Raw genomic sequence first — 15,641 nt, 5'->3', positions numbered from 1 at the left:
GTATCATTGTCAAAGTCTACAATCAAGAGAAGACTTCATGAGAGCAAATACAGAGGGGTTCACCGCAAGGTGCAAACCATTCATAAATCTGAAGAATAGAAAAGCCAGATTAGACATTGCCAAAAAAACATCTAAAAATGCCAGACCAGTTCTGAAAAAGCATTCTTTGGATGGATGAAACTAAAAATGAATCTGTACCAGAATGACGGGAAGAAAAAAGTGTGGAGAACGCTTGGAACAGCTCATGATCTAAAAGCACACAACATCATCTGGAAAACATGGTGGAGCTTGCAGTGTGATGGCATGGACATGCATGGCTTCCAGTGGCACTGCGTCACTGGTGTTTATTGATGATGTGACAGAAGCAGCCGGATGAATTCTGCAGTGTATAGAGATATACTGTCAGCCCAGATTCAGGCAAATGCCGCAAAGTTGATTGGATGGCGCTTCACAGTACAGATGGACAATGATCCAAAACACACTGCAAAAGCAACCCAGGAGCTTTTAAAGGAAAAGAAGTGGAATATTCTACAATGGCCAAATCAACCATCTGATCTCAACCCAACTGAGCATGCATTTCACTTGCTGAGGGCAAAACTAAAAGGCAGAAAGACCCACAAACAAAGAACTGAAGACAGCTGCAGTTAGAGCATGGCAAAGCATCAGAAAGGAGGAAACCCAGTCTTTGGGTTCCAGACTTAAGGCAGTCATTGCCAGTAAAGGATTCTCTACAAAATATTAAACATTAACATTTTATTTAGGATTATATTAATTTGTCCAATTACATTTGAGCCCTTGAAAATGGGGGGACTGTGTATAAAAATGGTTGCACTTCCTAAAATTGCTGTTAGATATTTACGTTTAACCCCTTGAATTAAAGCTGAAAGTCTGCTCTTCAAATTCATATGGATCGCTTCGTTTTAATTTTATTCTGGTGGCATACAGGAGCCAAAAAGTATGAAAATTGTGCCTGTGTCCAAATACATATGGACCCAACTGTACTGCTCCTAGCAATGACATGCAGGCTGTCATTGTCATGTTCGATAAGGACAGTCTACATAGGCAACACCTCCCCCATTTCCTCTTCTCCCAAATTTCATAAAAATTGTCCCCAATAAACCGATTTCAGAAGAAAATACCGATCAGGCACATAATCTGGGACCAAGTTCAATAAACTAAAGCACATTTATTATGTTTGATTTGTACCAGTCTTAAGGCTGAAAAACATTTGCACCAGTCCGTGGATAAGACAGGCATTTAGATACCATTGTCCAGGCAAATTTAATCGGCAGTAAACTCAACTTTTACGTCCGGTTTTGATGCGCCAACAAAAAAAAAAAAAAAAAGAACATAGTCCGGCAACCAGCAGTGGACCCCACCGTGATCTTCTTTAGATTTGTGTTGCTCCAAACGTGTTTTCCTTCTTCTTGGATTTACAGGGATAATTAATATTTAGTCAATTTATGTAAAAAGTGCTAATTTTTTTAAACATTTGAACCCGCTGTACTCACTGTCACATTAAATCGAAGGTAGAGAGGAAGAAACTGAAGAACGTATCGCAAGGTTTCCTGTAATCAAGAAACTGGATAATGAAGTTATATGGCGGGCAGCTTAATGACGGATTCCATTGCTGTATTCACACCAATAAAAACAGAACTATGCAAGTGATGTCTTCACCCGGGGTTGCATGTGGAGTGTCCTGAAAGCTTGTGCAGGATTTTTTTTTTAGCTGAGCCCCCACCCCACACACACAAAAAAAAAAAAAATATATATATATATATATATATATATATATATATATATATATATATATATATATATATATATATAATTTTTTTTTTTTTTTAATTTGTTAGGATTACCTCATGGCATATGCAGACAGTGGACACTTTGGTTTCTACTGCTCAGGCTGTAGCTAAAAAGTTGAGGTTGGTAGGACAGTTGTATGTGATCTAGGAAGAGTTGAGCGGAATTTTACGTTTCACGTAAAGTTGTAATCAGTGAAACCTTTATCTATAACAATTACTCAACCAATAGATATAAAGAAACGGAAAAAAAAAAAAAAAAACACGAATTTCCAAGGGTAAAGGGCAAATGTGCAATTTAGTAAAAACGATCGTATAATTTAGAAGAAGCATGGATCGGTGAATACAGAATGAGGCATTAGGAGGATTAAGCAATGGATGGCAAAATGGATCCTGAATTAGCCAAGGAACCAGAGCAGAAAACCCCTAATGTCAGAATATTCGCGTTTTTTTTATTTTTTTGCTCCCTCATAATGCGTAATAGCCCCCGGGCTGCTATGTGAATGCTTTTGGCAGCAGGGGGGTTAATTGTAATCACTAATGAGGGAAAAAAAAAAAAAGAAGTAGGCTGTGAATTGCATGTCCCGCCTCCCTTATTTACCAAGTCATCCCTTTAATCTACATAATGTCTCCACAAGGTTGACAGTACTGGCTCGAAATATACATGAGATATATGACAGGCAGCTCAGTGTACTTTCAGCTCAACAGAACTGATGTTGCAGAAATCAGTGAGTACAGGAAGCTGATGGGAGTTAAAAGCTCACACATAAGTGGCTGGGAAACTCCCAAATAGCTGACAGCTTCACATTGCTTACATTCCACGTTACATTGCCAGAATCCCTATTTATTGGTCTGAGGGCACAAAGCGGGGACAGTCACTGCTGTGCCAGCTCTCCGTCCGGCTGCGTGCTGCCAAGGTACGTCTGCTCCTCTGCCATCTCGCTGTCGGGGGAATCTGAACGGTGCCGCAACTTTTTATGGTCGCTCTGTGAGTTGTCTGTGTCTTCATTCACGGACGTCTTAGAGGCACCTGTAACGCCGTCCTTTATATCCTGAAGGAGGCGGCACGCTGCACCCACGGCCTGCGGCCTTGGCATGTCAGGGGGGCTATCCACACCGTCGTCTGCATTGACGCCATCTTCTGAATAAGGTGGTGGAAGGAGGTCTTGTGGTCTTGATGTGGCACCTTCACTGTCCCCAGAAGGAAACGTTACCATGTTCTCTGCAGGCACTTCTGTCTGGATTAACATGGACTGAAGCAGGTCTAAAAAAAAAAATTAAGAAAACAATTCAAATTAAAGTGGATTGTAAAGTCTCGTTTTTTTGTTTTTTTAAACAACAAACATGTTATACTTGCCTGCTCTGTACTGTTGGTTTTGCACAGAGCAGCCCAGATCCTCCTCTTCTCGGTTCCCTCTTTGATGCTCCTGGTCCCTCCCTCCTTTACAGTGCCCCCACAGCAAGCAGCTTGCTATGGGGGGGGGGGGGCACGGGGAGCCGAGTCACAGCACCATGTATCCATTCAGACACGGAGCCCTGACATGGCCCTGTAGCTGCACGATTCTGGCTAAAATAAGAATCATGATTTTTTTTTTTTTGCTTAGAATAAGGATCACGATATTCTCATGATTCTTGCGGTGTAACATCATCTTACACATTATGCCAAAAAATTGGGCTAACCTTACTGTTTAGTTTTTTTTTTAATTCGTTGAAGTGTATTTTTTCCAAAAAAATTGTGTTTGAAAGACCGCTGCGTAAATACAGTGCGACATAGAACATTGCAACAATCGCTGTTTTATTCCCTAGGGTCTCTGCTAATATATATATATATATATATATATATATATATATATATATATATATATATATATATATATATATATATATATATATATATATATATATATCGTATTTATCGGCATATAACACGCACTTTTTCCCCTGAAAATCGGGAAAATCGTGGGTGCGTGTTATAGGCCGATCCCCGTCACTTTTGCTCATATCGGAGCGACCGCGGCGTTTGCCGCCGACATACACAGCTGTGTGTAAATTAAAATATGGCACCGAGACTGCAGGGACTCGGCGGAGCGGAGATACACATACACGGCGGCAAAGCTGCACTGGGGCAGAGCTGCACTGACATGGCTGCACTGACATGGCTGCACTGGGGCAAAGCTGCACTGAAAAGGCTGCACTGGGGCAAAGCTGCACTGAAAAGGCTGCAATGGACACTGGGGCAAGGCTGCACTGACAAGGCTGCATTGATGAGCATTTTAATGTAAGTTTTTCTTCCTTAAACTTTACTACTAAAAGTTTTTTTCCTTAAAATTCCCTCCTAAACTTGGGGTGCGTGTTATACGCCGATAAATATGGTATATATAGATAGATAGGATAGATAGAATAGATAGAATAGATAGGATAGATAGAATAGATAGGATAGATAGAATAGATAGGATAGATAGGATAGATAGAATAGATAGGATAGATAGAATAGATAGGATAGATAGAATAGATAGAATAGATAGAATAGATAGAATAGATAGAATAGATAGGATAGATAGAATAGATAGGATAGATAGAATAGATAGGATAGATAGATAGATAGATAGATAGATAGATAGATAGATAGATAGATAGATAGATAGATAGATAGATAGATAGATAGATAGATAGATAGATAGATAGAGATAATGTTTGGAAGTTCCAAGTAATTTTCTAGCAAAAAGTCCTGATTTTAACTTTGTAAGAAACAAGTGTCAAAAAAATATGTTTAGTCTAAGCGATTAAACTGATATCAGCTACAGACCACGTTCATTCCTTTGATCGAAGAATAAAAAGTTACAATGTTTATAGTTATCTACCAGCGGGACAATATTGTAAAAAACTTGGCAGGCTGCCCGTTTTTTTTTTTTTTTCTTTTGACAGCTGAGTGAGCAGAGAACTCTTTACCTTGTTACATGAATGAGTCGGGAAATTCTGCACAGAGACTGTGAGGGGGGTTGAATCAAGATCTCGATTTTTTTAACGATTAATCATGCAGCTCTACCCGCCCCCGCCCCCTCTCTCTTCTGATTGGCTAACTGACTTTGCTTGACAGCTGGAGGAGCCAATGGCATCACTGCTGTGGTCTCAGCCAATCAGGAGGAGACCCGTGGACGGCTAAGACACTCATGGACATCGCTGGAGAGAGATGGGGCTCAGGTAAGTATTAGGGGGTGCTGGGGAGGCTGCTACATACAGAAGGTTTTTTTTAGCTCATTAAGCTAAAAAAAAAAAAAAAAAAAAAAAAAAAAACCTTCTGCCTTTACAACTCCTTTAAATGTTTTAGCAGGATTGAAATACCAAAACGACTGCAGGAGACCAAGGACAGCTTTAGAATTGCGAGCGTGCTAATTTAGGCTCAGTCCACACTGCCGCGACTTACTGTGCAATTTTGCCAGGCGACTTGCTAGCGACCTGAAGTTACTTTCAGGGAATGCCTGCGTAAATTTTCCTGTAATGTCAGATCCAAAATCACATCAATTAAAGCGGAGTTCCAATAAAAAAAAAAAAAAAAAAGAAAAGTAAGCAGCTACAAGTACTGCAGCTGCTGACTTTTAATAATCAGACACTTACCTGTCCCAGGGTCCACCGATGTGGGGGAACGAAGCCCCGCTTGTCTCCACCTCCTCTCTGCGGCACCAGCATTGTCACTGTGGGCACGCACTGCGCATGCACGAGCTGCGCGGCGTGCTGTGACTGGCCGGGCAATCATCTGGGACCTGTGACGTGTCCCAGATGATTGCTGAGAGGGAGGGGGGGAGGTGATCTCCCTTCCGGCGCTGTGGAGCCCGGGGAGGAAGTGGGAGCTGGAACCCTCTGAAAAAAAGAAGGTTTCCGTCCCCTCCCCCAAAAATGACATGCCAAATGTGGCATGTCAGGGGGTCACCTTCCCTTAAAGCGGAAGTTCCATTTTTGGGTGGAACTCTGCTTTACGATGAGGATCCAACTTGGTGACTCCTATTAAAGTCTATGGGCACAAGTCAGATAGAAGTCGCCATTTAGTAGTACAAGAACCTTTTCTAAAGTCAGAGCTACTTCAGTAGTGCCAATTAAGACAGCTCTCATTGACTAACATGGGATTTTACATGCCACGCATCTTGGGGTCTCACGAGTCGGATCACACCATCGCCGCATGCCCCAGCAGGGGTCCAGTGCGTCCTGGTACACCGTTTCAGGTTAGATTTCAGCCCGAATTTTTGGCTGAATTCTGACCTGAAAAATGGACCAAAAGACGCACAGGAAGCCTGTGCAAAATTCACACCGGAGCCGCAACGGAGATATGTGAACTGGCTCCATGGAGAGCCGGTCAAAATCTCCTGCTATTGCGAATTGGATGCGGAGGAATCCGCATGCAATTTGCAATGGTGTGAACCCAGCCTTAAACTCACAATCAAATTAAATAAATGATACACATCTGAAGAATTGTATTTATTTCGAAAGTTTTAATTTTAAAAGCTGCAAATCATTACTATGCCTTAAAGTGGTATTAATCCCAGAACCAAAAATTTTATATATTGTAGCTTATCAATCATTAGATAGAATGCATTAAGATAAAAAAAACCTTTTGCCTTTGCAACTCCTTTAAACTATTCACTGGTTGAAAGGAAACCTATACTGAGCGAAACATGAGTTTTGCTATTACTTCTGCTCTTATGTATTCTACAAGCTATGTATGGCCATCTGTTGGCTGAACTCCTTTTATATGCCTATTCTGTTTTAAACTCATTGGCTCTTAAGTTAGGCTGACCATACATTGTACAATTTTCCTTTAGATTTACCAAAACCATACAATATTAAGGTCAAACCTAAACACTTACAATTTGTATGCAATCAGGCCCTTGTACTACATAGTTGAAAGCAAATCTAAAGGAAATTAAATAAAAAAAATTGTATAAATGTATTGCCAGCTTTATGCAGGGTTTGTATCCACCCCACACTGGTAACAGCTTTTTCATGGGCTCCTTGCACATGGGTTGTCAAGGAGTAGTGCGTCCCTCCCAGCCTTTTAGTGTGCTCTGGAGGCACATGTGCATCGTCCAACCCTGCAGCGGGAGCCTGTCAAAGTCTATGGCAGACAGCGGCTAGACAGGGCTGAGTGCTTCCCAGGTTCAAGGCCCTGTAGGTTCAGCGATGAAGGTCTGGAACGTAGGTAAGTGTTACCATAGACATTGGCGGGTTGGATGCTGCATTGTCCCTTGTGGGCGGGGCTAGAAGGGTGGGAGGGTCATACAGCTCCCAGATGGCCCCCTGTGCAAGGGACCATAGAGGAAAGAGGACAAAATCATTTCTTTGTTGTTTTCTAAAACTGACCTGGGGTTATTTTATGTGATCAGTTTAGAAGCAAATAGTGCACAACAGCCTTCTTTTTATTGCTCAAGAATTCCTTCTTAACTGCTATACAGATTTACACCGAATTATTCAGTCGTAAATAGTTTACACTTCCTGAAAGGCTTATTAAGAATACTGAAAGATCCCCTTTAGTCGCCTGCAATGGTATCATTTGATGTGGAATATTCTCTTCTTGGCAAATGAAGGATATCAAAAGAATGTTAATATCTGTAACTTACCAAAGCAATGCTTTAGATTATTTACAGCTCACACTGTCTTCTGTAAAATATGGAATGTTGACTGATATGTTGGCTGGGATCAGTTAAAGTGCTGTGAAAAAGTATGTGCCCCTTCCTGATTTTTTTTTGCATATTTTTCACACTTAAAAGGATCAGCGGATCAGGGGTGCAATGTCAGGATTTTTCAGACAAGCCCTGCAGCTTTCAGCCCGTACCTCCATACCGGTGGTCAGTTTGAAAGCTGCAGGGCTTGTGAATGAACTACAAGGACACTCACTCATCACTGCACTCACAGTTCATTCTGGACTATACAAGCTGTCTGCTGTGGTTACTGATGGTACTTGTAGTTCATTAATTCACAGGAAACTAAATGAATGATGCGGCCATGTAAACGGAGCCAAGTTTCTGAATTGCGACTGCAGGAGAAGATCTCTCAGACGATCTCACTGGGGGGGGGTTGGGAGTGAGGCGACGGAGGCAGGAGCAGGGACATGTTGCAAGTTCAACCCTAAATACGGGTGGAAAATGTAACATGTTTCAAAAGGTGAACATATCCTTTAAACCAGGGGTCTCAAACTGGTGGCCGTTGCAGAACTACAATTCCCATGAGGCATTGGAAGGCTGACAGGTACAAGCATGACTCCCATAGGCAGAGGCATGATAGGACTTGTAGTTCCGCAACAGCTGGAGGGCCACCAGTTTGAGACCCTTGCTTTAAACATTCAGTGACCAGGAGCAAAAAATTATCTTTAGAGAATTCAATTACGAAACAGGAAATATCTGATACCACTAACATCTTCTTCCCCAATGATATGCTCACCCCCACCTTCATGGTGCGTTCCTAGAGACATTTGAATATGAACACCTACCAGGCTCCATGAATGAGGCTCTCAATAGCCTATTAACTACTACTGGTAAAAAAAAAAAAACTACAGTATGAACCCCACCATCCAGTTTCCATGTTGGATATAAAATGTTTAGCCAAATGCTGACTTCTAGCCTCTTCCGAGATGATTCTCACCCAGATCTAGCCCAATCCAGTTCTATGCCGGAATAACCCCTTGACAACCAAGCCTTTTCTGAAACTTACATAATAAAACAGTGCTGCGCTTCCTAAATAACTACCAATAAATCCTTAAAGAGAATAGATGATTAACTTGCAATAAAGCAAGATACTGAGTGCACAATCAAATATTTGTGTTCCCTGACTGGGAATAGTGAACAATACACAATGAAATATACGTGTTCCCTTTATGGGAATAGTGAACAATAGACAATAAAGATAAAGTCCACACACTCAAAAAAAAAAAAATTGAATAAAAATAGTCCAAATGCACAAAAATAATCCTCAGAGTCTTCTGTACAAAAACGCACAACACACCACCAGTGCATAAAACGTTGAAAATGCAAGTGCTCTCCTCCACCTCAGTATCCTAGCCGCTCGCCTCCCGTTCTGACCCCCGTTTCACCAGAAGGTCAGAAAAAGCAGGTCCCCTCTCAGGGATATAAATGAATCAACTGGTCATGGAGCTCCTATTCGGTCCGTGCTGCCTCCGGCTGATTAGATGGATACCAGCCAGTACAGATTCCCTCAATGGGGTCCAGTGCACATAGGAACAGAAAAGGCAAAATCTAGTGCTCTCTGTATATCAAACCTGCTTGAGGTAGAGGAGAGCACTTGCATTTTCAACATTTATGCACTAGTGGTGTGTTGTGCATTTTTGGACTTTATCTTTACTGTCTATTGTTCACTATTCCCAGTCAGGGAACATGAATATTTGATTGTGCACTCAGTGTCTTGTTTTATTGCAAGTTAATAATCTATTCTCTTTAAGGATTTATTGGTAGTTATTTAGGAAGCGCAGCACTGTTTTGTCATGTATATTCTATATGTGAAGTGAACGCATTTTCTGTGTGTGCAGCAGCCAGGAGGGGGGGTATTTTTCAATTTTTGGTGGGATTTTGTCACATCACCTACTACACATATAACTACATAGTGATTAACCACTTCCCGCCCGGCCCATAGCAGATGATGGCCGGGCGGCGGTTCAGTTATCCTGCCTGGGCGTCATATGACGTCCAGCAGGATAACATGGGGGCGCGTATCGCGGTGATCGGTGTGTCGGTCTGACACACTGCTCCACCGATCTTGGTAAAGAGCCTCCGGCGGAGGCTCTTTACAATGTGATCAGCCGTGTCCAATCACAGCTGATCACGATGCCAATAGGAAGAGCCGTTGATCGGCTTTTCCTCACTCGCGTCTGACAGAAAATTATAAAAAAAATTGTTTGAGTAGAGTGTAGCATGACCGCGTCATTGTCATTCAAAATGCGACAGCGCTGAAAGCTGAAAATTGGTCTAGGCGGGAAGGTGTCCAAGTGCCTGGTATTGAAGTGGTTAAGGTTATTATCCTTTGCGCATTTTCTATGTGTGCAGCAGCCAGGTGGGGGGGGGGGGTATTTTTCATCTTTGTTTTTTTTTTTTTTTTTTTTTTCTTGTGGGATTTTGTTTTAATCACTTACTACTCATAACACTATATAGTTAATATTTGCGTTGATAGAAATTTGTTTTATTTTCTGAAACTTGTTGCTTACAAGTTAAAATCAGTATTTTTTGCTAGAAAATTACTTGGAACCCCCAAACACTATGTATTTTTTTTAGAAGAGACCCTAGAGAATAAAATGGGGGTAGTTGCAATATTTTATGTCCCACAGTATTTGCGCAGCAGTCTTTCAAACTCAATTTTTTGGGAAAAAAATTTACTTTCATAAATGAAAAAAAAACCCAAAAAACAGTAAAGTTAGCCCAATTTTTTTGTATAATGTGAAAGATGATGTTACACTGAGTTAATAGATACCTAACATGTCATGCTTTACAAAATTGTACACACTAATGGAATGGCAACAAACTACGATACTTACAAATCTCCATGTGCGACACTTTAAAAATTTTTAACGGTTACCAGTTTAGAGCTACAGAGCTAGTACTAGAATTATTGCTCCCACTCCAACGATCACAACAATCCCTCACATATGTGGTTTGAACACTGTTTACATTTGTGGGTGCAACTAAGGTATGCGTTCATTTCTGTACACGAACACGAAGGGATAGGGGGTGTTTTTTTTTTTTTTCTGATTTTATTTTTACACGGTCCCCTTTAAAAAAAAAAAAAAAATTATCACTTTTATTGCTGTCACAAGGAATGTAAATATCCCTTGTGACAGTAATAGGAAAATGACAGGTGCACTTTATGGAGGAATCTGGGGTCTATTAAACCCCAGAATCCCTCCTCTGCACTTAAAAGCATTCAAAATGCCAAAGTTTGGCTGCTTTGAATACTGACTTTGTGTTTTAAAGCTGGCGCCTTTAAGGCTCCAGTTAACTGGAAGTGATGTCATGACATCGCTTCCGGGTTACTAGATCAAAGACCCGATCAAAGCCGATTCCGGGTGTGTTCGGGTCTTCGGCCAGCCAGCAGATGTGCCAGTTTGTCGCTATGGCCTCCCGGTGCGATAAGCGAGCCCGCGGAAGAGGGAGGGGGGCGAAGGAGGACATCCCCTCCCGCTGCTTGTAATAATGGCCGAGCAGCTGATTACCCGCATTGGTTGTTATTACAAGAAAGCCAACCATCGGCTCTAAATAAAAAACGGTACAACCCCTTGAAGCAGAAGGTCGCATATTTGCATTACGTCGGCATCGAGGGGTTAACAGTCCTGTTACTTTGCTTACATTTTTTTCCAAAAGGTAGCTCAAGTGTTAAAGTATAAGCAAAGTATGTATGGCTGAATGTTTGTTTTTACATTATTATAACCATTAATATGGTTCTGCATTGCCAAACTTTTATTCCTTTTTCTCCACATTTTGACATGGCGGTTGCAATGTCAATTGTTTGTAATATGTCATATGCAAGTAAATTTGGGAAAAAAAAAAAAAAAAACACCTTTGGAAAAAGTCACTGTTTTTGGCAGATTGCTTTTTGCCCAATAATTTGCCCAATAATAGCCATGTATTAAATTATGTGGTCAGAGATCAGGATCTACATAAGATATGACACCAACATCCAGCTTAGATAAGAGCAAACATTTGGGAGACTTCCAAGCTGAGGTGTTGTGATGTCATTGGACATTCGGCATCCTGTAGAGGGGCACCATCATAGAGACCTTGCAATAATGTGGGGCATGTTAGACAATACATGGCTATAGCAAACATTTGGGAGATATGGGACTTTATAGGTGCAAAGCATTGAAACAACAATATGTAAAAAGCATATACAAATTTTATTAAATGAACAATGTCATAAAACCAATGCAATACAATGTAATCATGGCCATAGGTGTGTGCAAAACATCCTATTAATGACAATGATTTACTGTGGTCACGTTCATGTTTTCTACATGTTTCGCCGTATGGCTTCTTCAGGAAAGAATGTGAGGGTTCATTTGTTTTAGATATAAGAACCTATAATTCGATAACTTTAGTTGTGCAACAAAAACAAAGAAAAATACAGATTAATACGTCAAGTATAAACAAATTATATCTTTTGTATATTTATGGCTCAACCTACCTCATCTCTCGGTCTCTTATGATTGGAACATACGCCCCAACCTATGGAAGGGTTGTTTTTAACCCACAGTTGAGGCAAGTATGTCTGGACCTTGCTTTGCTTCTTTAAGAGAACTTATTATACCATCAACATTGTATGTTAAGGTTCTCCCCTTTTTTCTCTTGTCTTTTCCTTCATATGACTCCAGAGCTGTGAAATGATTTTCTTCTTTGCGATATAATTCCTGTTGCTCTGTGGACGTTTGAGGCTCCCAGTTTAACAGTTCATTATTTCCAGATATATTATATTCCAAGCGAGTTAAATGTGGGGGTGCATTCTTGTCATGGAATTTGTTTTTAAAATTACTCTGTTTATCTTTGATAATGTTTATTGAATTTAATATGTATTCGCATTTATTGGCAGGATACCTGCAAACATCTGATATTATATCAATTATCCATCCCTCCCTATGGGTGACCTGGCACCATTCGGTGGTTTATGGTTATGTGGATGCAGCACATTGCCGGATCTCATTCTTCATCCAATTTTAGTACTGCTCAGGCCTTCACACTCATATCATGAGTTTTGGTTTTTAGTTTCAATGAATGTCTCTTGCCTTTCACTTAAGTGCAGCCATAAATATACAAAAGATATAATTTGTTTATACTTGACGTATTAATCTGTATTTTTCTTTGTTTTTGTTTCACAACAAAAGTTGTCGAATTATAGGTTCTTATATCTAAAACAAACAAACCCTCACATTCTTTCCTGAAGAAGCCATACGGCGAAACATGTAGAAAAAACATGAACGTGATACCACAGTAAATCATTGTCATTAATAGGATGTTTTGCACACACCTATGGCCATGATTATATTGTATTGCATTGGTTTTATGACATTGTTCATTTAATAAAATTTGTATATACTTTAAACATATTGTTGTTTCAATGCTTTGCACCTATAAAGTCCCATATCTCCCAAATGTTTGCTATAGCCATGTATTTTCTAACATGCCCCACATTATTGCAAGGTCTCTATGATGGTGCCCCTCTACAGGATGCCGAATGTCTAATGACAGCACAACACCTCTGCTTGGAAGGGCAGCAACGGTCCTCCGATTTAGTTCCCAGACTTACTTTCTTTACGCTGCTTTTCTGCTTTCCTCTTGGCAATTTGTGCTTGCAGCTCGTTTACTTCTAGTTGATGGGATTCAACAATCCTCTCACTTTTCTCCACCTCCTCACACACAGCCTGGCCAGAGACAAGACATGTGAGGGCAATGAGTGGCACAGACATACATTTCCCAACACAAACATCACACCACAAGAGAGAGGTGCTTACCTGCACTTTTTCCTGCAAAGCGTTATAAACCTGATAAATTAATCGAATGTCCTTCATCACACCATCTTTATCAAAAAAATTGGTACTAAAACAAATAAAATGAAAAAAGTTTCTTTGAAAATGTATTCACACATGAAATTAGCATTTTTGTTTCTTTTTAGTAGTGATAAAATAGCCTAAAAGTAGAACTATAGGTAAATTTGTTTTTTTCATTTTGGATAGAATAAGGGCCCTTTCACACGTGCGGACCATACAGATCCGCGACCTGAACGGACGCCCCATATATCTGTATGGAGCGACGGATATCAGGGGTGACATGTCCGCTGACATCCGATCCGCCCCGATCTGATCCACTAAATCCAGACGGATGGAAACCATATTTCCCATCCGTCTGGTGGTCCAGTTTCATCAGATCCCCCCATAGAGGAGAGCAGAGATCTGACAGGTCCGTTTCTGCACAGTGTGCAGAGATGGACTTGTCATCCACCGGCTCAGCGGGGATGAATGAAGCGATCCCTGCTGTGCAGGCAGATGTCTGAATATGGATCTGCACATGTGAAAGGGGCCTAGAGTGAGGGTTATAATCCCTATAAGGTTTATTTTTGCATTCTGTGTCCCATTGGGGAGATTTCCCCTCACTTCCTGTCTCATAGTCATACAGGAAGTGGGATAAAATCCTTGCAAACTAACGGAATCCCCTGGGGCCCTCCTGGTCACAGAACTAGTGTCCCCATTGGAAGATTTCCCCTCTCTTCTAGGGCTAACCCAAAATTTGGTATTGGTAAACATGGTGTACACAGAGACACAGACAGCAATAAAAACTGACAGGGGTTTTAACCCCTCTCCACTCTATCCAAAACAACAAAAAAAGTTTTGCCTTTAGTTATACTTTAAAGTAGAATTCCAGGCTAAACCTAACTAGTCATAAACATGTTACCTCCCCCCACTTCTAACACCCATGCCGACTAACCTGTGTAAGAAAGCTGTACTGTATATACTTATTTGCAGCCCACTCTGGCCTGGTCATGTGATCCCCTGTCAGCCAACGTTTATTAAATGTCTGGGACAGTGATGTCACCCATAGGCTCCTATAGCCCATATAAATCCTGGTGCTTGTCTAGCTCTCCACTGTGGTCACAAATGTTTGAAACAAATCAGACCCTGCTTCAGACTTATCTTGTGACTTACTTGTTATCAGCTACCCAAATGACAGACATAGCAATGGCTGGCAACGTTCTGATGTTAAGGTTTAATAGACTGCCATTTAATTCACTATTTTTACACTATTTGCAGCCACGTCTGCTAATCATCCTTCTTGGTCCTCTTCCTGGTGAGTGACAGAGATTACTGATGTCAGCACGAAAGAGAAGAGGAGGAGGAGGAGGAGGAGCTACAATGCCCATCAAGACTGAGCAGAGCCAAAGCCCTGTCTGATAAATACAGCGCATGTGCAATGGAGGGAACATTCCAAGTATACAATGCTTTTAAAGTGACATTAAAAACTTTTTTTTTTTCTTTTATAAAATGACAAACATGTCATAATTACCTGCTCTGTGCAATGCTTTTGCACAGAGCAGCCCTGATCCTCTTCTTCTGGGGTTCCCTGACAACACTCCAGGCTCCTCCTTTTCAGCAAGTGGCCCCAAGGAAAACCGCTTTAAATGGGGGCACCCATGCGGGTTCGCTCCTGGGCTGCCCTGTCTGCATCTACTGACACAGAGCAGGCGGCTCGGCTCTGTCCCACCGCCCGCAACAACACAAAGGGCTCCCGCGGCTATCGATCTGAGGCGCTCATGGCCCCTCCCTCCTGCCCCCACATGCCAGTGGCTTGCTATGGGGGCACCCAAGCCGAGCTGCTGCTCTGTGTGTCCAATCAGACATGGAGCTGCGGCTCGGCCCGCCCCCTCTCTCGCCTCATTGGCTCACTGTGTTTGATTGACAGTAGCAGGAGCCAACAGCGCACTCAGGAGGGAGAGTCCCGGATAGCAGAGTCTCTCGTGCAACATCGTTGGATCGAGATGGGGCTCAGGCAAGTATTAGGGGGACTGCTGCACACAGAAGGCTTTTTATCATAATGCATAGAGGAAAAAAAAAAAAAAACACTTCTGCCTTTAGAACCACTTAAGGCCCCTTGCACACTGCCGCGATTTTGCCACGATTTCGTGGTTGCGATTTTGCCACGATTTCAGGGAACGCCTGTATAAACTTGAGGTCTATGGACCTTAACTTGCATCAAAGTTGGATCAAAGTAGTACAGGGACTACTTTGAAGTCCCACAGATATGAATGGTTATCATTGGAGATCATGGGGAACGACTTGTCATGTGACCCTGATGGCCAAAG

At 41.5% G+C, this 15,641-nt stretch overlaps 1 protein-coding gene across 1 annotated transcript in view; it reads right to left on the bottom strand.

The window, feature by feature from the left end:
- Positions 1-1,166: 1,166 nt before the first annotated feature.
- Positions 1,167-15,641, bottom strand: part of ABRAXAS2 (abraxas 2, BRISC complex subunit) — a 52,669-nt gene continuing 38,194 nt past the window's right edge. The window contains exons 7-9 of the mRNA XM_073595657.1: positions 13,300-13,384; positions 13,095-13,209; positions 1,167-3,069 (exon numbers count right to left, since the gene is read on the bottom strand). Coding sequence (XP_073451758.1) covers positions 2,681-3,069; positions 13,095-13,209; positions 13,300-13,384 — 589 coding nt within the window. The 3' untranslated portion in view covers positions 1,167-2,680. The remainder of the gene's footprint in view (positions 3,070-13,094; positions 13,210-13,299; positions 13,385-15,641) is intronic.

This window comes from Aquarana catesbeiana, linkage group LG08 (assembly GCF_042186555.1).
Source record: "Aquarana catesbeiana isolate 2022-GZ linkage group LG08, ASM4218655v1, whole genome shotgun sequence".
Taxonomy (NCBI): domain Eukaryota; kingdom Metazoa; phylum Chordata; class Amphibia; order Anura; family Ranidae; genus Aquarana; species Aquarana catesbeiana.
Note: the sequence above shows the minus strand (reverse complement) of the source record. Positions and strands in the feature narration are given on the sequence as shown.